This window comes from Hypanus sabinus, chromosome 6, assembly GCF_030144855.1.
Source record: "Hypanus sabinus isolate sHypSab1 chromosome 6, sHypSab1.hap1, whole genome shotgun sequence".
In the NCBI taxonomy this organism is placed as follows: domain Eukaryota; kingdom Metazoa; phylum Chordata; class Chondrichthyes; order Myliobatiformes; family Dasyatidae; genus Hypanus; species Hypanus sabinus.
In genome coordinates this window covers 178,190,263-178,214,495 of record NC_082711.1, presented here as the reverse complement: position 1 = coordinate 178,214,495, position 24,233 = coordinate 178,190,263, and the positions used below count along the sequence as shown (strand labels likewise).

Here is a 24,233-nt window from a genome sequence, read left to right as displayed (position 1 = left end):
TGTGACCGACCGCGAGGGTGTTCCCGGGTGCTCCGCTCCCCCGCCCCCACAATCCGAAGATGCCCGAGCCTTTCGGCTAATTGGTCACATGCGTGTTACTGGGCGATGCGGGTCCATTGGGCCGGAAGGGCCTGTTTCCGGGCTGTGTCACTAAGTGCATAAGCGTGAGAACGCATGTGAGAACGGCCTTAAACAAGAGGAAATATCAGGTTCGTTATTACCTTATTAGTGGCCATTCGTGTGTAGTACTCACCCAATGATAAAACTGAGAGACAGCTTTCCCTTTCCAGACAACACACACAAAATGCTGGTGAAACACAGCAGGCCAGGCAGCCCCTATAAGGAGAAGCACTGACGACGTTTCGGGCCGAGACCCTGCGTCAGGACTAATTGAAGGGTCTCGGCCCGAAACGTCGACAGTGCTTCTCCCTATACATGCTGCCTGGCCTGCTGTGTCCCACCAGCATTTTGTGTGTGTTTTTTGAATTTCCAGCATCTGCAGATTTCCAGTCACACACAGCACACGGCACATACAGCAGAGATAAGACAACAGTAAACATTCAGTCACACACAATACAGCATAGCCAAGTCCCTGAGTGTGACATCCTGTGGATTGCCGGTGCCCGAGATGTTCTTTGCAAGAACAAGCACGCAGCAGTTCAGGCGAGCGCAGTCCAGCTTGACTTCCACCAAGCGACCACGGAATGGGAGGGGCCAGCCCCCAACCCGTGTGACATATACACTCAGTGGCCACTTTAGTATCTATCCCTGTACATCTGCTCGTTAATGCAAATACCTAATCAGACAATCATGTGGCAGCAACTCAAAAGCATGTTGACATCATTAAGGGGTTCAGTTGTTGTTCGGGCCGGATATCAGACCGAGGAAGAAATATAATCTGAGTGCCCTTGACCATGGGACGTTTAATTTAATCTTATTTGTTTATTTGCAGATACAACGCAGAACAAGCCCTTCCGGTCCAACGAGTGGCGCGGCCCAGCAACCTATCCAATCCAATGAACACTAGTCTAATCGCAAGACAACTTACAACGGGGCATTAACCAACTCACCAATACACCTTTGGAATGTGGGAGGAAGCCGGAGCACCCGGGGGAAACCCACGCGGTTACGGGAAAATCTACAAACTCCTCACAGGTAGCGAAGGGAATTGAACCTGGAACTGCAAAATTGCCGAGCTGTAATAGTCACGCTCGCCGCTACGTGGCGCCCTTGGGGACTCTTCAAAGAGAGTCTTAAACAGGGACGCGGACGAGCAACGAAACCTTTTGGGGGCAGGGAAGGGTTAGTTTGACCTTAGAGTAGGTTCAAAGGTCAGCACAACATCGTGGGCCGAAAGGCCTGCACTGTGCTGTACTGTTCTGTGTTCTATGACCCTCTGGTATATTGTCTCCCACTCCAGCGAGCCCTGATCCACAGGTCCCCGCAGAGTGAATCCCCATCGCCGTGGTTACAGATGTAAACGGCTGGGAAACCTCAGTGACTCAGTCACCACCTCTGACCCCTGACTCCGCCCACCGATTCTCTCCTAGTTTCTGCGGTTTTACGTGTTTCCCAGTCCAGCGGTCACTGAGCCCCGAGATAGGTTAGATGGATATAATGACCATCACGGAGACAGGATATTTCACATTTTATTTTCTCGTCAGTAACCTCATTGCCCCTCACCCCTCAGCGGGGTACCCCTTGCCCCGCTGCATTCCCGCAATCTGCGGCTTAGCCTGTGCCGCTGCTGTCCACGGCCATCCTTACTCGAAAGCGTCCTTGCACTTGAACCAGTACTTGGCGGTGGACCATGGGTACGCGGGCCGAGCAAACGCCACCCTCTTGGTCTCCAGGTCAACCCGGTAATAGTCCCCTGAAATGGCAGTGGAACACCCTGCTTAGTACAGGAGCATCATTGACAGCGTCCTGGCCGTCTCGTACGGAAATACAACCCATCCGACCACCCGACCCCACGAACGATTGCGGGGGCGGCTGAGCGGATCACCGGGGTCTCCCTTCCACCCATTGGGGATATGTATCAGGATCGCCGCGTTCGCAGGGCTCTTAACATTGTCAATGAAACCCACCCCACACCACAGTTAAACAATTCCTTTGACCGCCCCCCTCCCATCAGGCAGGAAGTACCGTAGCATGAGGACAAGGAGTGTTAGGATGGGAAAGAGCTTCTTCCCCCAGGCGACTGGAATACTGAGCTCCCCGACACCACGAATGAAGCCCAGCTGGCGTTATCTCTTTTCATTTCAACTTGTGTGGTAAATACATCTTGTGATAAATGTTCAGTCTTCTGGAATATGCTTTATACTTTATTTCATTGTGGTATTATTACTTTATGTATTTTGTGTGGGCGTTCTATGTACTGTGTTGTTCTCCCTGGCCTGGAGAAACATTGTCTCGTTTGGTGGTATACGTGTGCACGGTTGTGTGTGAGTTACATGTTCTGTGTTGTTCTCCCTGGACTGGAGGAACATTGTCTCATTTGGTGGTATACGTGTGCACGGTTGTGTGTGAGTTACATGTTCTGTGTTGTTCTCCCTGGACTGGAGGAACATTGTCTCGTTTGGTGGTATACGTGTGCACGGTTGAGTGAGAGTTACATGTTCTGTGTTGTTCTCCCTGGACTGGAGGAACATTGTCTCGTTTGGTGGTATACGTGTGCACGGTTGTGTGTGAGTTACATGTTCTGTGTTGTTCTCCCTGGCCTGGAGGAACATTGTCTCGTTTGGTGGTATACGTGTGCACGGTTGTGTGTGAGTTACATGTTCTGTGTTGTTCTCCCTGGCCTGGAGAAACATTGTCTCATTTGGTGGTATACGTGTGCACGGTTGAGTGAGAGTTACATGTTCTGTGTTGTTCTCCCTGGACTGGAGGAACATTGTCTCATTTGGTGGTATACGTGTGCACGGTTGTGTGTGAGTTACATGTTCTGTGTTGTTCTCCCTGGACTGGAGGAACATTGTCTCGTTTGGTGGTATACGTGTGCACGGTTGTGTGTGAGTTACATGTTCTGTGTTGTTCTCCCTGGACTGGAGGAACATTGTCTCATTTGGTGGTATACGTGTGCACGGTTGTGTGTGAGTTACATGTTCTGTGTTGTTCTCCCTGGACTGGAGGAACATTGTCTCGTTTGGTGGTATACGTGTGCACGGTTGAGTGAGAGTTACATGTTCTGTGTTGTTCTCCCTGGACTGGAGGAACATTGTCTCGTTTGGTGGTATACGTGTGCACGGTTGTGTGTGAGTTACATGTTCTGTGTTGTTCTCCCTGGCCTGGAGAAACATTGTCTCGTTTGGTGGTATACGTGTGCACGGTTGAGTGACAATAAACGGAATTTGAACTCTGCTCGGGCTTTAGGATGGGATTGTGTCCCGACCGCCCTCTTGGTCTCCAACCCCGGACCACCGTGTCACCCATTCCTCCCGCCCTTCGTCGTCCTCTGGGAGGCCACCAGCCCTGGCCCCACCTTCCGTATGAGCGTCTCCCTGAAAATCCAAACCCTCCGGGGGAACTGAATATGGCGGGGGCCTCGGATTTGCTGCGCCGGTAATCTGAATATCCGCAGCAACCCGTGGGGTAGGGATGGGGGCCGGCAGGGTAACGGGAGTGGACGTGTGGCCGTCAGGAGACCCCGGGTTTACCGTCAGTAAAACCCTGCAGTTGGGGCGGCACGGTAGCGTAGTGGTTAGCGTAACGCCTCACAGTGACAGAGATGCGGTTCAATTCTTGCCGCTGCCTGTACAGGGATTGTTCATTCTCCCCGGGACTGAGAAGATTTCTTCGGCCACTCCAGCTACCCCCCACATTCCCAAGACGGACGGGTTAGGGTTAGTAGGTCGTGGGATCGCTACGTTTGTGCCGGTACACCTGCGGGACACCCCAGTGCATCCTTGTACTGTGTTGTGTATTCCATGTTGACTATATCCCAGAACCGGACGGGGATGGCGGGGGAGAAGGGGGAAAGGGAGAAGACTGTCTCAAGGATCGGGGTGAGGAGGAAGGGTGGTGAAGAATTTGTCCCACGGCTGGGCGGGGATGACGGTGAGGTGGAAGAGAGGGAAGATTCTTCCGGATGGAGAGGTTTGGGTAGGGTGAGACTGTCCCAGAGCCGTTGTAGGGGAGCTTTTCAATGCCTACGTCGATGTTTCAATGTCCATTTGATAAATAAAGTTCACCTGTGATCTTATTAATTCTGAAAATTTCACCCGGTGGGCCTGGTTGGCGTCTGGGGAGAGAAACTGTGGACATTTCCGCTCCAAGATCCTGGTCAAGCTGGAACATTGGTGAAGGTTCTCCCTCCCGAGAGGCTGCCCGACCAGAAGGAATAGCCCCAGAGCGAGACTTTGGGATCGCCCATCCCATGGCCTCTACTTGGATAAGGCCGGGTGAACCTCGGTCTCGCGACACCCAGCCCCCGCAGTCTGAGCTCCGACGTTCACGTGATCGTCGAGCAGTTCAGTACCACGTGGTACCGACTGCCACTCTCGGGTTGGATGAGCAACGTCTTATATAAGGTCCGAATAGCCTCCAACCCGATGCCATCGGCACCGATTTCTCAAACTTCCAATCATTTCTGTACTCCTTACTCATCCACTCTCCTCCGCCGTTTGCCGCCTTCCCCTTTCTCCTCTGGGCCACTCTCCTCGCCTATCAGATTCCATCTTCTTCAGCCCTCCCTTTACCTTTTCCACCTATCACATCCCAGCTCCTTACTTCATTCCCACCTCCTATCACCTGCCTGCTTGCTCTCCTCCCCCAGCTTCTCCGTCCGTCTATAGTGCTCGCTGATGAACGGCTTCGGCCCAGAACGTCGACTGTTTGTTCCCTCCGTAGATCCTTCCCGCCCTGCTCTTTCCTCCAGCAGTTTCTGACTGTTGCTCAGAGCAGCACAGTGCAGGCCCTTCGGCCCACGGCGTTGTGCTGACCTTTTTCATTTCAAACATCAACCAAGCTTCTGGTTCCCGCATCTGCGGTGTGAGTTTCCACGTTTTCGCCTGCGCTTCGGGGTGGGGAGGGATCAGTCTATGGCAACCCCAGGGTCGGGTGTTGGAGGAAGGGAGGGCATGCAGGGACCGCGGGGGGGAGGAGGGTTTGGAACGATGAGCCATTACCTCCGGAGAAGAAGAAGACACTCTGGCAGGGCACAAAGATGTAGCTGTCGTCTTCGTCGCTGGACCAGCTCTGTTCCTGGGAGCTTTTCTGCCATCGTTTCCCGCTGCGCCAGCGACCCTTCCTCCCGCGGTGCCGGTGCTGCTTCCTCCCGTGGTGCCGGTGCCGCTTCCTCCTGCGGTGCCGGTGACCCTTCTTCCTGTGGTGCCGCGCAATCAGTTTGCTGACCTCGAAGAGTTTCCCAGTCATCGCCGAATCTATCCGGGCAGGAAGCCCACGCCAGTCATCACCGGTGCGGAACGGCCCGAAGGTCCCAACTGTAAGGGAAAGCAGAGTGTAGTGTCAACTCGGCTGGCCGGGCTCCAGGAGAGGACGGGGTCGCGGCCTGCTGTGTGTCCGCAGCTGGACACTCAGCCAGAAGTGTAATAGCATCCCCACAGTCGGCCAGATGAGTAACCGCGGCCCGGGCGCTCGGCCAGATGTGAAATTCACGGAGACAGACATCTGAGGAGGCTTGTTATTGCCTGTAATCAAAGCAGAGGTTCATAGCGTGTTGGATAGTCAGGGTACGGGGAAAAGGGAGGAAAAAGGAGCTGAACGGGATAATCAATTAGCCATGACCGAACGGTATAGCAGGCAGAATGGGCCGAGCGGCCTGATTCTCCTCATGGTCGGACAAGGCCAAAGGTGAAATAAAGTGCAGTGAACCGTGAAATGGAGCAGCGCGACGGACAAAACTGAAGGTAAAACAGGGAAAGAATAAAAGATGCAGAGAGAGTCAAACAGTCATCGAGGACACAGTAGAGACACACACCCTTCAGCCCATCTAGTCCGTGCCGCCCGAGCGAGTAATCTCCCGAGTCCCATTGACCCACTCACCAGTGCCCTCAAAAGGCCTCCCACCCAGGTATTCACTTAAACATAAATATTCAACTCGAGCCCACTTCTTCCGGCAGCCCGTTCGACACTCTCACCACCCTCTGGGAGAAGTTCCCTCTCAGGTGTCCCTTCCATAGTTCACCTTTCACCCCTGACCTCTGACCTCAAGTTCCAGTCCCGCGCAACCTCAGTGGGGAAAAAAGAAGCCGCTTGCATTTACCTAATCGATACCGCTGATGATTTTGTATTCCTTTGTCAACTCTCCCCTCATTCTCCAAGGTTCCAGGGAGGAAAGTCCCGATGAAGGGATTTGGCCCAAAACCTCGACTGTTTATATCCTCCACAGATGCTACCTGACCCGCTATGTTCCTCCAGCATTTTCTCTGTGTTAATACCAATCTTTTCAACCTTTCCCTATTAATCAGCTCCTCAAATGTCCCAGCAAAGTCCTTGTTCTCTGCGCTCTTCAAATCTTATTGCTCTTTCCAGCAGGTCGGTATACCGCACGCAGTATTCCAAAGTTGGCCGCACCAACACTGGAGAACCGGGCAACACACTAGAGTGGGGTTGAGAAGCCCACGATCCGGGGAACAAGCCGTTACCTGTCCCAGGTGACCCAAACAGCTCGGTGAAGAAATCCTTCTCCCAGTCGAGAAGCATGAATTGGATGTATCTCCGAAAGGGGACCGAGATGGAAACACGTGCGCACTCCTCTTGGCTGGGCTGGCGTCTAAAGACGTACTTCCAATAGTCACGGCCTGCGGACGAGAGGGTCGGTCAGGAACCGAGGTCGGTGCTGTCTGGCCAGTAGCTGAACAACACTCAGATGACAGGAAATCTTGCCTTACCCTTGAAGAAGTAGACTTGCTCTTTCCCGCCGATCCCAGGTGCTGGTATTGCCAATGCGGCGTCAACATTGTCCGGAATTCCGGGAAATTCTTTCTTGATCAGCTTCGGGAATCCGGCCTCCATGTCGCCATTGTGGAAACGCCAGTAAAACTTACCCTGGAGAAGGAGAGACAGACTCTACAAGTGCATTGTCTCGGGCAAAGAGTTAAACACAGCGTCAGACAAAACGCCTCCACTCATCTGGGCAAACTCGCTCTACACTGACACTCCCGGGGTCAGACCCAGAGTAAAGCTCCCTCTACACTGTCTCATCACACACTCCCGGGGTCAGACACAGAGTGAATCTCCCTCCACACCGTCCCATCACACACTCCCGGGGTCAGACACAGAGTGAAGCTCCCTCTACACTGTCTCATCACACACTCCCGGGGTCAGACCCAGAGTAAAGCTCCCTCTACACTGTCTCATCACACACTCCCGGGGTCAGACACAGAGTAAAGTACCCTCTACACTGTCCCATCACACACTCCCGGGTCAGACCCAGAGTAAAGCTCCCTCTACACTGTCTCATCACACACTCCCGGGGTTAGACACAGAGTGAAGCTTCCTCTACACTGTCCCATCACACACTCCCGGGTCAGACCCAGAGTAAAGCTCCCTCTACATTGTCTCATCACACACTCCCGGGGTCAGTCACAGAGTAAAGCTCCCTCTAAACTGTCTCATCACACACTCCCGGGGTCAGACACAGAGTAAAGCTCCCTCTACACTGTCTCATCACACACTCCCGGGGTCAGACACAGAGTAAAGCTCCCTCTACACTGTCTCATCACACATTCCAGGGGTCAGACACAGAGTAAAGCTCCCTCTACACTGTCTCATCACACACTCCCGGGGTCAGACACAGAGTAAAGCTCCCTCTACACTGTCTTATCACACACTCCCGGGGTCAGACACAGAGTAAAACTCCCTCTACACTGTCTCATCACACACTCCCGGGGTCAGACACAGGGTGAGGCTCCCTCTACACTGTCTCATCACACACTCCCGGGGTCAGACACAAAGTAAAGCTCCCTCTACACTGCCTCATCACACACTCCCGGGGTCAGACACAGAGTAAAACTCCCTCTACACTGTCTCATCACACACTCCCGGGGTCAGACACAGGGTGAGGCTCCCTCTACACTGTCTCATCACACACTCCCGGGGTCAGACACAAAGTAAAGCTCCCTCTACACTGTCTCATCACACACTCCCGGGGTCAGACACAAAGTAAAGCTCCCTCTACACTGCCTCATCACACACTCCCGGGGTCAGACACAAAGTAAAGCTCCCTCTACACTGCCTCATCACACACTCTTGACATCAGCTGTGGAGAGGGCGCTTCCAATAGTCAGAGAGTCTTTGACCAGAAAGCACAGACGAGGACTGAAAAGACGCCATTTAAATCAGAGATGAGGAGAACTTTATTTGGCCAGAGTGTGGTGAGGATCTGGAGCTCGTTGCCGTTGAGTGCATTTAAATCAGAGGTTGGTAGGTTGTTCATTAGAAACGGCGTCGAAGGTCAGGGCAAGACGGATAGAGAATGGGCACGGGAGGGATAGTAAATCAGTCACGCTGGAATAGAGGGCTGACTAAATGGGCCGAATGCCCTCGTCTCAGACTTATAGCTTTATGGTGATCCTCGGTCTGGAATGGTGGATGAGCGACCCACATTTCTTATCTTCCCATCGATCTGCTGTCTCGACACCCCGCACTATGGATCTCAATCAATGTAAATTAACACCGCAACACAGATTCAAACCCAGAGAAACGACCGCGCCTGGCCCCAGTCGGAAGCCCCACGGACCTTGAACAGATACGTCTTTCCCTCGCAGTTTATTCGTGTGAAGGCAGCATCGATGGGGCCGTGCACTCCCCACACATCGTGAATCAGCTTAGGATATCCATCAACGACACCGTGTACAGTCAATTCATAGCAGTACTTCCCTGAGGGAAGAAGAAGGTAATGGGTCAGACACTAGGTGGCGCTCCTCCCACACCGTCCCATCACACACTCCCAGGGTGAGACACAGAGTGAATTTCCCTCCACACCGTCCACTCACACATTCCCGGGGTCAGACACAGAGTGAATCTCCCTCCACACAGTCCCATCACACACTCCCGGGGTCAGACACAGAGTGAATCTCCCTCCACACAGTCCCATCACACACTCCCGGGGTCAGACAGAGAGTGAATCTCCCTCCACACCGTCCCATCACACACTCCCGGGGTCAGACACAGAGTGAAACTCCCTCCACACCGTCCCATCACACACTCCCGGGGTCAGACACAGAGTGAAACTCCCTCGACACCGTCCCATCACACTCTCCCAGAACTATTGTGGCAATATTCTGAATGATTTTGCTTCATGAATTTAAGATAAAAGTGAACATTGGATACCATTTGGGTTGTACGAATGTGCCTTCGTATAGTCGGGTTTATCTGTTGACTGTGAACTTGGCTTTTGAGTCTAATGTATAAGTTATACATGAGTAAATTAAGTATTTAATAAAAAAAAAGGGTGAGACACAGAGTGAATCTCCCTCCACACCGTCCACTCACACACTCCCGGGGTCAGACACAGAGTGAATCTTCCTCCACACCGTCCCATCACACACTCCCGGGGTCAGACACAGACTGAATCTCCCTCCACACCGTCCCATCACACACTCTCGGGGTCAGACACAGAATGAATCTCCCTCCACACCGTCCCATCACACACTCCCGGGGTCAGACACAGAGTGAATCTCCCTCCACACCGTCCCATCACACACTCCCGGGGTCAGACACAGAGTGAATCTCCCTCCACACCGTCCCATCACACACTCCCAGGGTGAGACACAGAGTGAATCTCCCTCCACACCGTCCCATCACACACTCCCGGGGTCAGACACAGAGTGAAACTCCCTCCACACCGTACCATCACACGCTCCCAGTATCAGGGTGAATTTCCCTTCTTACAGGGTCACAGATGGAATCTCAAAAGCTCGCCCTTCACTCTTAGTAAGATCGCCCCACCTCCCTCCCCCATCCCCAACACCAGAGGGAAGTTCAGGGATCACCACAATAGCATTCAACCTTCAGAGGAGTTGCCTCCACCATGCCTCCTCTCCCGAGCGGAAACTCAGCATGGCGTTGGTACCGATTTCAATTCCAATTCAATCCCCAACATTGGAACTGAACAGTGGGCTGGGAGCGAGGCAGACCCTCCCCTTGTCAGAGTGTGGCTGTCGCTGCAGATTTGATCCGCTACCAGGGGCTCTGTTGGGAGGACTCGGTCGCCGCTGTATGCGCGTGTGCGTGGGGTTCAGTGTCACCAACACCTTCCCACGGGAACCAGGGAACGAAGCAGGAACATCGACAAAAACGGACAGGGGGCTGGCGTGATTCCTGGGGATCTCCCTGCATCCAGAGGGCCCAGTGTTGTGAGCAACGAGGGTGAAAGTTGGAGACTCCCTCCTGCACGCTCCTCTGCCCACAATAGAGGTGAATGCGCCGGGAGAGCGGTTGGAGCGAGCGCGCACATCGATCCCAGCGGGGAGGGACAGACTCGAGGGGCCGAAGAGCTTTGTCCTACTCACCCACAAAGGCGAAGCTGGATGCGTTCTTCAGCTCGGTGATCGCATCGATTGGCTTATTACTGGTGCACACATCCGTTGGTTCCGGACTCGGCTCCGGTTCTACGCTCGGCTCCGGTTGCACACTGGGTTCCGGATGCGGGCTCGGCACCGGTTCCACACTGGGTTCCGGTTCCACACTAGGCTCCGGTTCTGGTTCAGGATAGATGTCCGTCCCATTTGGTTCGGGATAAAAATCTGTATCATTCTGTTCATAATCCCAATACGGCCAGTACGGTTCGGAATAATAATCCGACCCATTCGTAAAGCCTTCATCAGCTTCATCGTCCAGGAAGGGAAACTCATCCCCGGGAGCTGACCACAGAGAAAACATTGTTAGTTAATAACCATATAACAATCACAGCACGGAAACAGGCCATCTCGGCCCTCCTAGTCCGTGCCGAACTCTTAATCTCACCTAGTCCCACCTACCCGCACTCAGCCCATAACCCTCCACTCCTTTCCTGTCCATATACCTATCCAATTTTACCTTAAATGACACAACTGAACTGGCCTCTACTACTTCTACAGGAAGCTCATTCCACACAGCTATCACTCTCTGAGTAAAGAAATACCCTCTCGTGTTTCCTTTAAACTTCTGCCCCCTAACTCTCAAATCATGTCCTCTCGTTTGAATCTCCCCTACTCTCAATGGAAACAGCCTATTCACGTCAACTCTATCTATCCCTCTCAAAATTTTAAATACTTCGATCAAATCCCCCCTCAACCTTCTACGCTCCAATGAATAGAGACCTAACTTGTTCAACCTTTCTCTGTAACTTAAATGCTGAAACCCAGGTAACATCCTAGTAAATCGTCTCTGCACTCTCTCTAATTTATTGATATCTTTCCTATAATTCGGTGACCAGAACTGCACACAATATTCTAAATTTGGCCTTACCAATGCCTTGTACAATTTTAACATTACATCCCAACTTCTGTACTCAATGCTTTGATTTATAAAGGCCAGCATTCCAAAAACCTTCTTCACCACCCTATCTACATGAGACTCCACCTTCAGGGAACTATGCACTGTTATTCCTAGATCTCTCTGTTCCTCTGCATTCCTCAATGCCCTACCATTTACCCTGTATGTTCTATTTGGATTATTCCTGCCAAAATGTAGAACCTCACACTTCTCAGCATTAAACTCCATCTGCCAACGTTCAGCCCATTCTTCTAACCGGCATAAATCTCCCTGCAAGCTTTGAAAACCCACCTCATTATCCACAACACCTCCTACCTTAGTATCATCGGCATACTTACTAATCCAATTTACCACCCCATCATCCAGATCATTTATGTATATTACAAACAACATTGGGCCCAAAACAGATCCCTGAGTCACCGGCCTCCATCCCGATAAACAATTATCCACCATTACTCTCTGGCATCTCCCATCTAGCCACTGTTGAATCCATTTTATTACTCCAGCATTAATACCTAACGACTGAACCTTCTTAACTAACCTTCCATGTGGAACTTTGTCAAAGGCCTTGCTGAAGTCCATATAGACTACATCCACTGCCTTACCCTCGTCAACATTCCTCGTAACTTCTTCAAAAAATTCAATAAGGTTTGTCAAACATGACCTTCCACGCACAAATCCATGCTGGCTACTCCTAATCAGATCCTGTCTATCCAGATAATTATTAATACTATCTCTAAGAATACTTTCCATTAATTTACCCACCACTGATGTCAAACTGACAGGTCTATAATTGCCAGGCTTACTTCTAGAACCCTTTTTACACAATGGAACCACATGAGCAATACGCCAATCCTCCGGCACAATCCCCGTTTCTAATGACATCTTAAAGATCTCCGTCAGGGCTCCTGCTATTTCTACACAAACTTCCCTCAAGGTCCTGGGGAATATCCTGTCAGGACCCAGAGATTTATCCAATTTAAATTTCTTAAAAGCGCCAGTACTTCCACCTCTTTAATTGTCATAGGTTCCATAACTTCCTTACTTGTTTCCCCACACCTTACACAATTCAATATCCTTCTCCTTAGTGAATACCGAAGAGAAGAAATCGTTCAAAATCTCTCCCATCTCCCTCGGCTCCACACATAGCTGACCACCCTGATTCTCTAAGGGGCCAATTTTATCCCTCACTATCCTCTTGCTTTTAATATAACTGTAGAAACCTTTTGGATTTACTTTCACCTTATTTGTCAAACCAACCTCGTATCTTCTTTTAGCTTTTCTAATCTCTTTCTTAAGATTCCTGACCAGGTTAATGATTAATGACCAGTTACTTTCTCAAAACAGACACAGAGTGAAACTCCCTCCACACTGTCCCATCACACACTCCCTGGGTCAGACACAGAGTGAAACTCCCTCCACACCGTCCCATCACACACTCCCTGGGTCAGACAGAGTGAATCTCCCTCCACACCGTCCCATCACTCACTCCCAGGGTCAGACACAGAGTGAAACTCCCTCCACACCATCCCATCACACACTCCCGGGGTCAGACACAGAGTGAAACTCCCTCCACACCGTCCCATCACTCACTCCCGGGGTCAGACACAGAGTGAAACTCCCTCCACACCGTCCCATCACACACTCCCGGGGTCAGACACAGAGTGAATCTCCCTCCACACTGTCCCATCACACACTCCTGGGGTCAGACACAGAGTGAATCTCCCTCCCGTCCCATCACACACTCCCATGGTCAAACACAGAGTGAAACTCCCTCCACACCATCCCATCACACACTCTCAGGGTCAGACACAGAGTGAAACTCCCTCCACACCGTCCCATCACACACTCCCGGGGTCAGACACAGAGTGAAACTCCCTCCACACCATCCCATCACTCATTCCCGGGGTCAGACACAGAGTGAAACTCCCTCCACACCATCCCATCACTCATTCCCGGGGTCAGACACAGAGTGAAACTCCTTCCACACCGTCCCATCACACACTCCCAGGGTGAGACACAGAGTGAATCTCCTCCCACACCGTCCCATCACACACTCTCGGGTTCAGACACAGAGTAAAGCTCCCTCCACACAGCCCCATCACACACTCTCGGGGTCAGACACAGAGTAAAGCTCCCTGAGTTGGGCACATAGTGAGGCTCCCTCCACACCATCCTATCGCACACCTGGGTTCAGACACAGAGTAAAGCTCCCCCCACACTGTTCCACACGTATTCTCAGAGCAGGTATCTCTCAGCTTAGGTGGGAGACTGACCAGATGTGACGTCAGTCAGTGCGTTCAGAGAGGGGAGGGATGGAGGGTGAGGCAGCTTTCAACATCTGTAGCTAGTTGGAGGGGAGAGACCTACAGTTTTGGAGAGTCGGTCACCTGTAACTGGAGGTTTGGGGACGGCTGCTGACAGATCCACCGAGGCTAAGGCGGCTGACAGACAGGGCTGCCCTTACAGGGGGATTCTCATCGCCCCGAGACATTTCCCTCCCTGACCCCGTCAGCTGGCGTGCTTCCTAAATGAAGAATGGTTTTTACCCCCACACAAAGGGTTTATGTTTGTGAATGGAACACGTTGCATCTAATGATCAGAATGCCATCAGTTTCAAAGTAAATTTCTGGCCCGTGGTGTGAGATTCTGCTTGTGGAAAGGCCAGTCTTAATGTTATCAGAATGATCTGCAAGGTTAGATTGAGACAGACTGGTTTCTACCCAAGGTATACTTGGTACACGTGAAGTTTTGAGAGTAAAAGCTTGTACGTGCCTGTAAAATAACAGGTGCAGGGAATTCTGGTTTTCGGGAGATATTGAGACTGCGGTTAGTCAAATAAAGAGATGCATAGCAGGTCCAGGCGGGTAGAAGCAAATGTGGTGCTTATGAAGCACAAGAAATGTAAGAGAACACTCAGGTAAGAAACTAGGAGGGCTAAAAAAGAGGCAGGAGGTGAAGCGTAATTCGAAGGGACTCTGGTGTCCCGGTGTGGCCTCCTGCATATCGGTGAGAGCCGACGTAGATTCGGAGGCCGCTTCGCCAAGCACCTACACTCCGTCCGCCAGAAAATGCAGGATCTCCCGGTCGCCACCCGTTTCAATTCTGCTTCCCATTCCCATTCCGACATGTTAGTCCAGGACCTCATCTACTGGCACGATGAGGCCACATTCACATTGGAGGAGCAACACCTAATATTCCAACTGGGTAGCCGCCAACCTGACGGCATGAGCATCAATTTCCCGAACTTACAGTAATTGCCCCCTCCTGCTTCACAATGCCCTATTCCCGTTTCCCTCTCTCACCTGCCCATCACCTCCCTTTGGTGTTCCTTCTCCTTCCCTTTCTTCCATGGGTTTCTGTCCTCTCCCATCAGATTCCGCCTTCCCCAGCCCTTTATTTCTTTCTCCAATCACCTGTCCCCCCACCCCTCCCGCTTTCACCTGTCACCGTGTCTCCTCCTTCCCCCTCCCTCCACCTTCTTACTCTGACTTCGTATCTTCTCTCTCAGTCCTGGTGGAGGGACTCGGCCTTAAATGGCGACTGTACTCTTTTCCGTAGATGCTGCCTGGCCTGCTGAGCTCCTCCAGCATTTCGTGTGTGTTGCTTGGATGTCCAGCATCTGCAGATTTCTGGAGTTTGCGGTTCTGCAGCTGTGTTGAGAGCAAAAGGATTGCGAGGGACAAAGTTGGCCCTCTGGAAGAGCAGAATGGTGACCATGCATGGAGCCCACACTGATGGGGGAGACCTTGGATGAATTTCTTGTATTTGTATGTACTCGGGAGTGGGACACAAAGTGTACTTATGTGAAGCAAAGCAGCATCAACTTCATCGACCCTATACCGATTACAGAGGAGGAGCTGTTTGCTATCTTGAGGCAATTTCGGGTGGAGAAATCTCCAGGGCATGACAATCTGTTCCCTTGGATCCTGAGAGAGGCAAACGCCCAAATTGCAGGGGCCCCGGCAGAGATATTTAAATCATCCTGAGCGACAGGAGAGGTACCAGAGGATTGGAAAGTAGCCAATAATATTCCACTGTTTCAGAAAGACCCTAAAAATAAATCAGGAAATTATAGGCGGGTGAGTCCAACATCAGAAGTGCGAAAGTCATTGAAAGATACTCTAAAGCACTGGGTATAGGAGCATTTGGACTGATTACGTCATCGTTCATGGTCGGTCATGTCTCACAATCCTAGGGAGTTTTTCGAGGATGTTACCAGGAAAGCAGGATGAAAGAAGCCGATGGATGTTGCCTACATGAACTGTCGCGAGGCATTTGACAAGGCCTTGCGTTGGAGGTCTGTCAGGGAGGTTCCGGCGCTCCGCATTCCAGATGTGACAGTAACTTGCGTTAGACACTGGCTTTATGGGAGAGAGTGGAAGCAGAGGGTCGCCTCTCTGACTGGAGGCCTGTGACGCAGGGATCAGTACTGGGTCCATTGTTGTTGTCATCTGTACCAATGATCTGGTTGACAATGTGGTTAACTGGATCAGCAAGTTCGCAGATGACACCAAGGTTGGGGGTGTGGTGGACAGCGAGGAAGGCTATCACGGCTCGCAGAGGGATCTGGACCAGCTGGAAAATGAGCTGAAAATGGCAGATGGAATTTAACACAGACAAGTGCAACAAGTTTCACGTCACACGCCGGCAATAATAAACCTGACTCTGATTCTGAGGTTTTCCGCTTCAGAGGGACCAACCAGGGCGGGTCTCACGCAGTGAACAGTAGAAGCACTGAGGGGTGTGGTGGAACAAAGGGATCTGGCAATACAGGCCCATAGTTCATTGAGTGTGGCGCCACACGTAGTTAGGGTCAAAAAGAAAGCTTCTGGCAGATTGCCTTCGTAAATCAATGTACTGAGTACAGGAGTTGAGAGGTTATGTTGAAATTGTATGAGACTTTGGCAAGGCCTCATTTGCAGCGTTGTGTGCTGCTTTGGTCGCCTGTCTACGGGAAAGATGTTTCTAAGTTTGAAAGAATACAGAAACAATTTACAAAGATGTTGCCGGGTCCGGAGGACGCGAGTTACCAGGAAAGGTCGCTAGGTGCTTTTTAGACTTATTCTATTAATCCAGTTCAGGTATGGGGGAGACAGTCAGAGCAGTGGTGTGCTCCGTATGCAGTATGTGGGAGGTCAGGGTCAACACAGTTGTCCCTGATGACCAGGGATTGAGCGATAGTTTTAGGGGATTCTATAGTTAGGGGGGCAGATAGGAGATTTTGTGGGGCAGATCGGGAGTCTCGGATGGTATGTTGCCTCCCTGGTGCCAGGGTCCGGGACATCTCAGATCGGGTGCAGGCTATTCTTGAGAGTGTGGGCATGACCCCAGATGTAGTGGTCCATGTAGGGACCAATGATGTAGGTAAGGTGAGTGAGGGGGTCCTGCTTAGAGAGTTCAGGGAGTTAGGAGTGAAGCTGAAAGGCAGGACCTCCAGGGTGACAATCTCGGGATTGCTACCTGTGCCACGTGCGAGTGAGGTGAAGAATAGAATGATTATGCACATTAATACGAGGCTGAGAGCATGGTGCAGGAAGGAAGGGTTCAGGTTTTTGGATAATTGGTCTTTGTTCCAGGGACATTGGGATCTGTTTCGAAGGGACGGTCTACATCTGAACCGGAGGGGTACTAACATTCTTGCAGGAGTGTTTGCCAGTGCTGCTCGGGGGGGGGGGGGGGGTTTAAACTAGATGTGCAGGGGGCAGGGATCCAGATCCAGAGGATTGGTCAGAAGGTGCATGGGATTAAATGTGTAGAAGGTTTGGGTAATCTTGAGAAGAAAATCAAAATTCAGGGTGCAATTAGCCCGATGGAAGTTCAAGGAGCTGGGTTAGGTACAGTAGACAGTGTTTTAAGCAAAGAGAGGAGGAATGGGCTAAGAATTCTATACTTGAATGCACGTAGTGTCAGAAATAAGGCAGATGAGCTTGAAGCTCAGATGAAAATGGGGAACTACGATATTGTTGGGATAACGGAGACATGGCTGCAAGGGGATGAGGCCTGGGAATTGAGTGTACCAGGGTATACGTGCTATCGTAGAGACAGAAATATGGGAAGAGGGGGTGGGGTGGCCCTGTTGGTAAGGAATGAGATTCAGTCCTTAGCAAGAGGTGACTTGGGAACAGGGGAAGTAGAATCTGTGTGGATTGAGCTGAGGAACAGCAAGGGTAAAAAGACCCTAATGGGTGTTGTGTACAGGCCCCCAAACAGTAGCGTGGATATTGGGTACAAGTTGATTAGGGAGTTAACATTGGCATGTGCTAAAGGTAATGTAGTCGTTATGGGAGATTTCAACATGCAGGTGAACTGGGAGAATCAGGTAGGTGCTGGACCCCAGGATAGGGAGTTTGTGGAGTGTCTAAGGGATGTATTTTTGGAACAGCTTGTGCTTGAGCCAACCAGAAACGAGGCTATTTTGGTGATGTGTAATGAACAGGAATTGATAAGTGATCTTGAAGTAAAGGAGCCATTAGGAAGTAGTGATCATAACATGATAAGTTTTTATCTACAATTTGAGAGGGATAAGGGCAGATCAGAGGTGTCAGTGTTGCAATTAAATAAAGGAGACCACGGAGCCATGAGGGAAGAGCTGGCCAAAGTTAAATGGGCGGATGCCCTGGCAGGAAAGACAGTGGATCAGCAGTGGCAGATATTCTTGGGGATAATACAAAAGATGCAAAAGCAGTTCATTCCAATGAGAAGGAAGGATTCAAAGAGGGGGAAGGGGCCACAGTGGTTGACAAAGGAAGTCAGAGATTGTATAGCATTAAAGAAAAAGAAGTATGACAGGGCTAAGATGAGTGGGAATACAGATGATTGGGAAAGTTTTAAGGAGCAGCAGATCTTAACTAAAAAAGCAATACGGAGAGAAAAAATCAGGTATGAGCTCAGTCTAGCCAGGAATATAAAAGGGGATAGCAAAAGCTTTTTTAGCTTTGTGAAGAGAAAGAAGATAGTTAAGAACAATGTTGGCCCCTTGAAGAATGAATTGGGAGAAATTGTTATGGGAAACAGGGAAATGGCAACAGAATTTAATGCGTACTTTAGATCTGTCTTCACCAGGGAGGACACAAGCAATCTCCCAGATGTATGGATGGGCCAGGGTCATAAGATATCAGAGGAATTGAGACAGATTGACATTAGGAAAGAAACTGTGATGAGTAGACTGGTAGGACTGAAGGCTAATAAATCCCCGGGTCCAGATGGTCTGCATCTGAGGGTTCTAAAAGAGGTGGCTCAGGAAATTGCGGATGCATTAGTAATCATTTTCCAATGTTCCTTAGATTCAGGATCAGTTCCTGAAGGTTGGAGAGTGGCTAATGTTATCCCACTTTTCAAGAAGGGAGGGAAGGAGAAAACGGAGAACTATCGCCCTGTTAGCCTAACGTCAGTTGTGGGGAAGATGCTTGAGTCCATTATTAAGGACGAAATAGTGGCACATCTAGATGGCAGAAATAGGATTAGGCCGAGCCAGCATGGATTTACCAAGGGCAAATCATGCTTGACTAATCTGTTGGAGTTTTTTGAGGGTGTAACAAGGATGTTAGACGAGGGTAAGCCAGTGGATGTTGTATACCTAGATTTTCAGAAGGCATTCGATAAGGTGCCACATAGGAGATTGGTGTGTAAAATCAGAGCTCATGGCATTGAGGGCAGGGTTTCAACATGGATAGAAAACTGGTTGGCAGATAGAAAGCAAAGGGTAGCAGTGAATGGGTGTTTCTCAGACTGGCTGGAGGTGACTAGTGGGGTACCACAGGGCTCTGTATTGGGACCACAGCTCTTTACGATTTATGTCAATGATTTAGATGAGGGCATTGAAAACTATATCAGCAAGTTTGCTGACGATACTAAACTGGGTGGCAGTGTGACATGCGAAGAGGACGTTAGGAGAATACAGGGAGACTTGGATAGGCTGGGTGAGTGGGCAGATACTTGGCAGATGTCATTCAATGTGAATAAATGTGAAGTTATCCACTTTGGAAGCAGGAACAAGAGGGCAGAGTATTGTCTGTACGGTGTAGAGTTAGGTAAGGGAGAAATGCAAAGAGACCTAGGAGTCCTAGTTCATCAGTCAATGAAGGTGAATGAGCAAGTGCAATAGGCAGTGAAGAGGGCAAATGGAATATTGGCCTTTATTACAAGGGGAATTGAGTATAAGAGCAAGGATGTCCTTTTGCATTTGTACAGGGCCCTGGTGAGACCACACCTGGAATATTGTGTACAGTTTTGGTCTCCAGGTTTAAGGAAGGACATTCTGGCAATTGAGGAAGTGCAGCGTAGATTCACTAGGTTGATTCCTGGGATGGCAGGGCTGTCTTACGCAGAGAGATTGGAGAGATTGGGCTTGTACACGCTGGAATTGAGGAGATTGAGAGGGGATCTGATTGAAACGTTTAAGATAATTAAAGGATTTGATAGGATTGAGGCAGGAAATATGTTCCAGATGTTGGAAGAGTCCAGTACCAGAGGGCATGGATTGAGAATAAGAGGTCAGTTATTTAAAACAGAGTTGAGGAAGAGTTTCTTCTCCCAGAGAGTTGTGCAGGTGTGGAATACACTACCTCGGAAGACGGTGGAGGCCAATTCTCTGGATGCTTTCAAGAAGGAGCTAGATAGATATCTGATGGATAGGGGAATCAAGGGATATGGGGACAAGGCAGGGACTGGGTATTGATAGTGAATGATCAGCCATGATCTCAGAATGGCGGTGCAGACTCGAGGGGCCGAATGGTCTACTTCTGCACCTATTGTCTATTGTCTATTGAAAGATTGAATAGGTTGGAAATCCGTCCCTTGGAACGTAGAAAACTGTGAGGAAATTTGAAAGAGATATGCAAAATTATGATGGGTATAGATAGGGGAAATGCAAGCAAACTTTTTCCAGGGAGGTTGGGAGGGGACTACAAAAGGTCATGGGTTAAGGTTGAAAGGTGAAGTGTTTAAGGGAGCTATGAGGGGGAACTTTTTCACTCAAAGGGCCGTGAGCGTGTGGAAAGAACTGCCGGCGCCAGCGGTGCATGCAAGCTCGATTTCAATGCTTTCCTGGTTTGTATAGGTAGGTGGGTGATAGGAGTGTGGAAGGCGATGGTCCAGTGCAGGATGATGCAAGTATTCAGTTCAAATGGTTTGGCATGGACTAGATGGGCCAAAGGGCCTGTTGTAGCTTTCTATGGCCCAATGACTCTATGCTTCTATCAGGAAAGCGTCATTCCCATCAACCACATCCACTGCCGGATTCTACCTTTTATCCACACACCGTGGCTGGGGGGAATCCTTTACCGATGCACCATCGATCTAAATGCGCCACGGCTCGTTGTGGCAATTACTCTGCCCGTGACCGCAAGAAACCGCAGGGCGTCGTGGACGCAGCTCAGGACATCACGAATCTCACCTGCACAGCTCACTGGCCCAATAAAGCAGTCAGCAAAATCCCCCTCCCCGGACTTTGTCTCTCCTCCCCTCTCCCATCGGACTGAAATTACACCCCACCAGGCTCAAGCACAGATTCTACCGTGCTCTTATCGGGCGCTTGAACTGGCCTCTCGGACGGTAAGTTGAACTCTTGGTCACAATCGCCAGCACCGCGTTGTGATTTTGCACTTTTTCGTTCACTTGCACAACAGTCTTTCAGAAGTTTTTACACTTCATTCTGCATTGTTACTGTTCTTGCTCAACGCACGGTTTAATGATTTAATCTGTATGAAGACTATGCAAGGCAAACTTCACTGTACCTTGGTACAGAGACTGTAATAAACGAATTCCAATTCCAAACCTGCGCAGTCACAGGGATGATGTCCAAACCACACTGGCAGCGTCGGAAGTGGGGATCGAACCCGGGTCTGTGGCGCTGTGAGACAGCAGCAGGTAACGACGCGCTGCTGTGCCCGAGCTTGACTCTCTAACCTGAAGGATCTAGCGACCTTTCTAGCAGACCCACACATCTCCCGGCCGTGACCAGACTGCGTTCTGTACACCTGTACCCATGTACAGGGTCTCAAGGACAGGAATCGCAGAGACAAACAAAACACAAGATCGATTACAGAAATTAATCAGCAAAACTGCCAAGAACTCAGGTAAAAGACATAAACCTTCAGGAATCAAAATCACTGTGAGTGTGTGTGTGTGTGTGTGTGTGTGTGTGTGTGTGTGTGTGTGTGTGTGTGTGTGTGTGAGTGTGTGTTTGTGTGTGTGTGAGAGTGAGTGTGTGTGTGAGTGTGTGTGTGTGTGTGTGAGAGAGTGAGTGTGTATGTGTGTGTGAGAGTGAGTGTGTGTGTGTGTGTGTGAGAGAGAGAGTGTGTGTGTGAGAGAGAGTGTGTCTGTGTGTGTGTGTGTGTGTGTGTGAGTGTGTGTGTGTGTGTGTGTGTGTGTGTGTGTGTGTGTGTGTGTGTGTGTGTGTGTTTGTGAGAGAGAGTGAGTGTGTGTGTGTGTGTGTGTAGTCTTTACTTTTTCCACAGACGGAGTTGTAATCCCGGCAGCAACTTGAGAAGAAACTGCAGAGAGCGTCACACTGACACTTCTTTCCCACCTCCATCCCCAGATCACAGCGACCGGCACAGGATTCTGTTAAACAGACAGCACAAGTTCCAGTTCAGTGAAGCATTCCCTCAGTGTCACTCCTCCCTCAATGTAACCCTCCCTCAATACCACCCCTCTCATAGTGTGACCCTCCCTCAGTACCACCCCTCCTACAGCGTGACCCTCCCTCAGTACCACCCCTCCCACTGTGACCCTCCCTCAGTACCACCCCTCCCATAGTGTGACCCTCCCTCAGTACCACCCCTCCCACAGTGTGACCCTCCCTCAGTACCACCCCCCCACAGTGTGACCCTCCCTCAGTACCACCCCTCCTACAGTGTGACCCTCCCTCAATACCACCCCTCCCACAGTGTGACCCTCCCTCAATGCCACCCCTCCCACAGTGTGACCCTCCCTCAGTACCACCCCTCCTACAGTGTGACCCTCCCTCGGTACTGCCCCTTCGAAAGTGTTTTCCTTGCCAATGTGCAGTGCTCCTACTTCCAAAAAGACAGTGAAAGAGAGAACGAGAAATAAAGAGATGAAGAGAGGTGAGAGAGAGAGGGGGAGGTGTAGAGAGAGAGAGAGAGATGGCAAGAGAGATTGAGACAGGCAGATCGAGAGGTTGGAAAGATATGGAGGTATATCTAAGATGAAGAGTGAAAGATAGAAAGAGAGAGAATGAGAGGGAGAAAGAAATAGATGGAAAGTGATGGAGGGGCATCTAAGGAGAACGAGAGAGACAGACGGAGACTCAGAGAGGGAGAAATAGAGAGAGATTGAGAGAAATCTAAAGGGAAAGAGTGCGAGAGAGAGGTGGGAAGATTGAGAGACGGTTTGAAGGAGAGGGATGGAGAAGAGAGAGAGAAGGGCGGGAGAAATGGGAGACCTACATTCACGGACGAGAGCGCGATTGTGAGGTGCTCACAGGCCCACAGTTTAGATTTCCACAATCCCGAGTATCTGGGAACCCCACCTCCACAGCTACTGGGAGTGGAGTCGGGGCACGGACGTGGGGTAGACTATACTCTGGGGATCCTGGTTCCCCCTGAATCAGCAGCAGAAAGGGAGCACCCCCGACATCCCCACCCGCACCATCGTCTACTCCCTGTGGCTCCCGCGTTGGTCTCAGGGCCCACAGAGACCCTGGTTCTCAGGGTTGTCAAACCCATTAGGTCTGTTCTTGAAGGGGGGAGTTTTCGTTAGTGTGGTCAGCCATTGCCTTTTTCCAGGGCGGGATACGGCTAGACAAGTATGCGGGAGGAGGGGGGACAATGTCAAAGGTTTTTTTTTCACACAGGGAGGGTGCTGGATGGGTGGAAGGTGCGAGGGGTGGTGGTAGAGACAGATACATTGTGGACATTTAGGAGACATGGACGATCGAATAATGGAGGGTATGGGGGAGGGAAGGGTTGGATTGATCTTGAACTATGGCGCCTCATGTTAGCCATTTCTGCACTGAAAAAAGCCCCTGTATCTCCACTCTGTCTATGCCTCTTATGGTGGTGTACATCGCTACCAATGCGCCTGGGAAACGCTGACTCCTCACCCCGCCATTGCTTCTTGTTCCCGGCCCATCTCCTAGAAGATACCTCACTGTTCTTTCTGAGATCTTCCGCCAGTCCTTGGTCACATTATTCTTGTGTTCTACCGGTTTCCGGTCTTCTTTAGACGATTGGAGGAATTTATAGTGGGGGCTGGGGGTGTCAGAGGTAGATCTTTACACAGGGAGTGGTGGATGTGTGGGGATCGCTGACGGGCAGTAGTAGAGGCAGATACGTTGCGGGCATTTAGGAGACTCTTGGGGTGACAGGTGGATGGAAGAAAATGAAGGGTTACGTGGGAGGGAAGATCAGGTTTATCTTGGAGTAGGTTAAAGGATCGCCGTAGCATTGTGGGCCGAAGGGCCTGTACTGTACTGGATTGTGTGTTTTATCTGGCTAAACTGGCTCTCTCATCGATTGATCGCTGCCCTGACTGAAAGAGAACCCACTGGGACACGCGATGGCCAGCAGAACCCCAACAGCGGAACGGGCGAGCGTTGGTGTTATACCTTCATCGGCAACGGCGGAGCTGAGCAACGAAAGGGCGACGAGGACAGTCCGGAGCTCCATGGCCAAAGATCTGATCGAGTCTGGAGTGGGATCTCGGGATGTAACCACCTTGTGTTTGAGTTGTTGGGACATTTGTTTAAACTTCTAGTAATGTTTAGCGAAAGATAGAAGCCCATCGATTTTTTATTTTTGTATATCGGCAAAACCGTTTGATATTCT

General features: G+C 50.6%; 1 protein-coding gene across 1 annotated transcript; it reads right to left on the bottom strand.

The window, feature by feature from the left end:
* Nucleotides 1-1,669: 1,669 nt before the first annotated feature.
* Nucleotides 1,670-24,074, bottom strand: LOC132395129 (vitronectin-like). The gene is made up of 8 exons (XM_059971432.1): nucleotides 24,014-24,074; nucleotides 21,889-22,005; nucleotides 10,476-10,826; nucleotides 8,702-8,841; nucleotides 6,852-7,008; nucleotides 6,606-6,761; nucleotides 5,127-5,441; nucleotides 1,670-1,873 (listed from the first exon to the last, which is right to left on the bottom strand). The coding sequence occupies exons 1-8, from the start codon at nucleotides 24,072-24,074 to the stop codon at nucleotides 1,764-1,766; spliced, it is 1,407 nt and encodes a 468-aa protein (XP_059827415.1). The 3' UTR covers nucleotides 1,670-1,763.
* Nucleotides 24,075-24,233: the final 159 nt, after the last annotated feature.

Excerpts from the sequence above, each read along its gene's own strand:
- LOC132395129 (XM_059971432.1), bottom strand. The coding sequence starts at position 24,074 with ATGGAGCTCCGGACTGTCCTCGTCGCCCTTTCGTTGCTCAGCTCCGCC. Across the intron at positions 6,762-6,851 it reads GCAAGTCTACTTCTTCAAGG|GCCGTGACTATTGGAAGTAC; the intron begins GTAAGGCAAGAT and ends TCTCGTCCGCAG. Across the intron at positions 1,874-5,126 it reads TGTCTTCTTCTTCTCCGGAG|GGGACTATTACCGGGTTGAC; the intron begins GTAATGGCTCAT and ends CTGCCATTTCAG.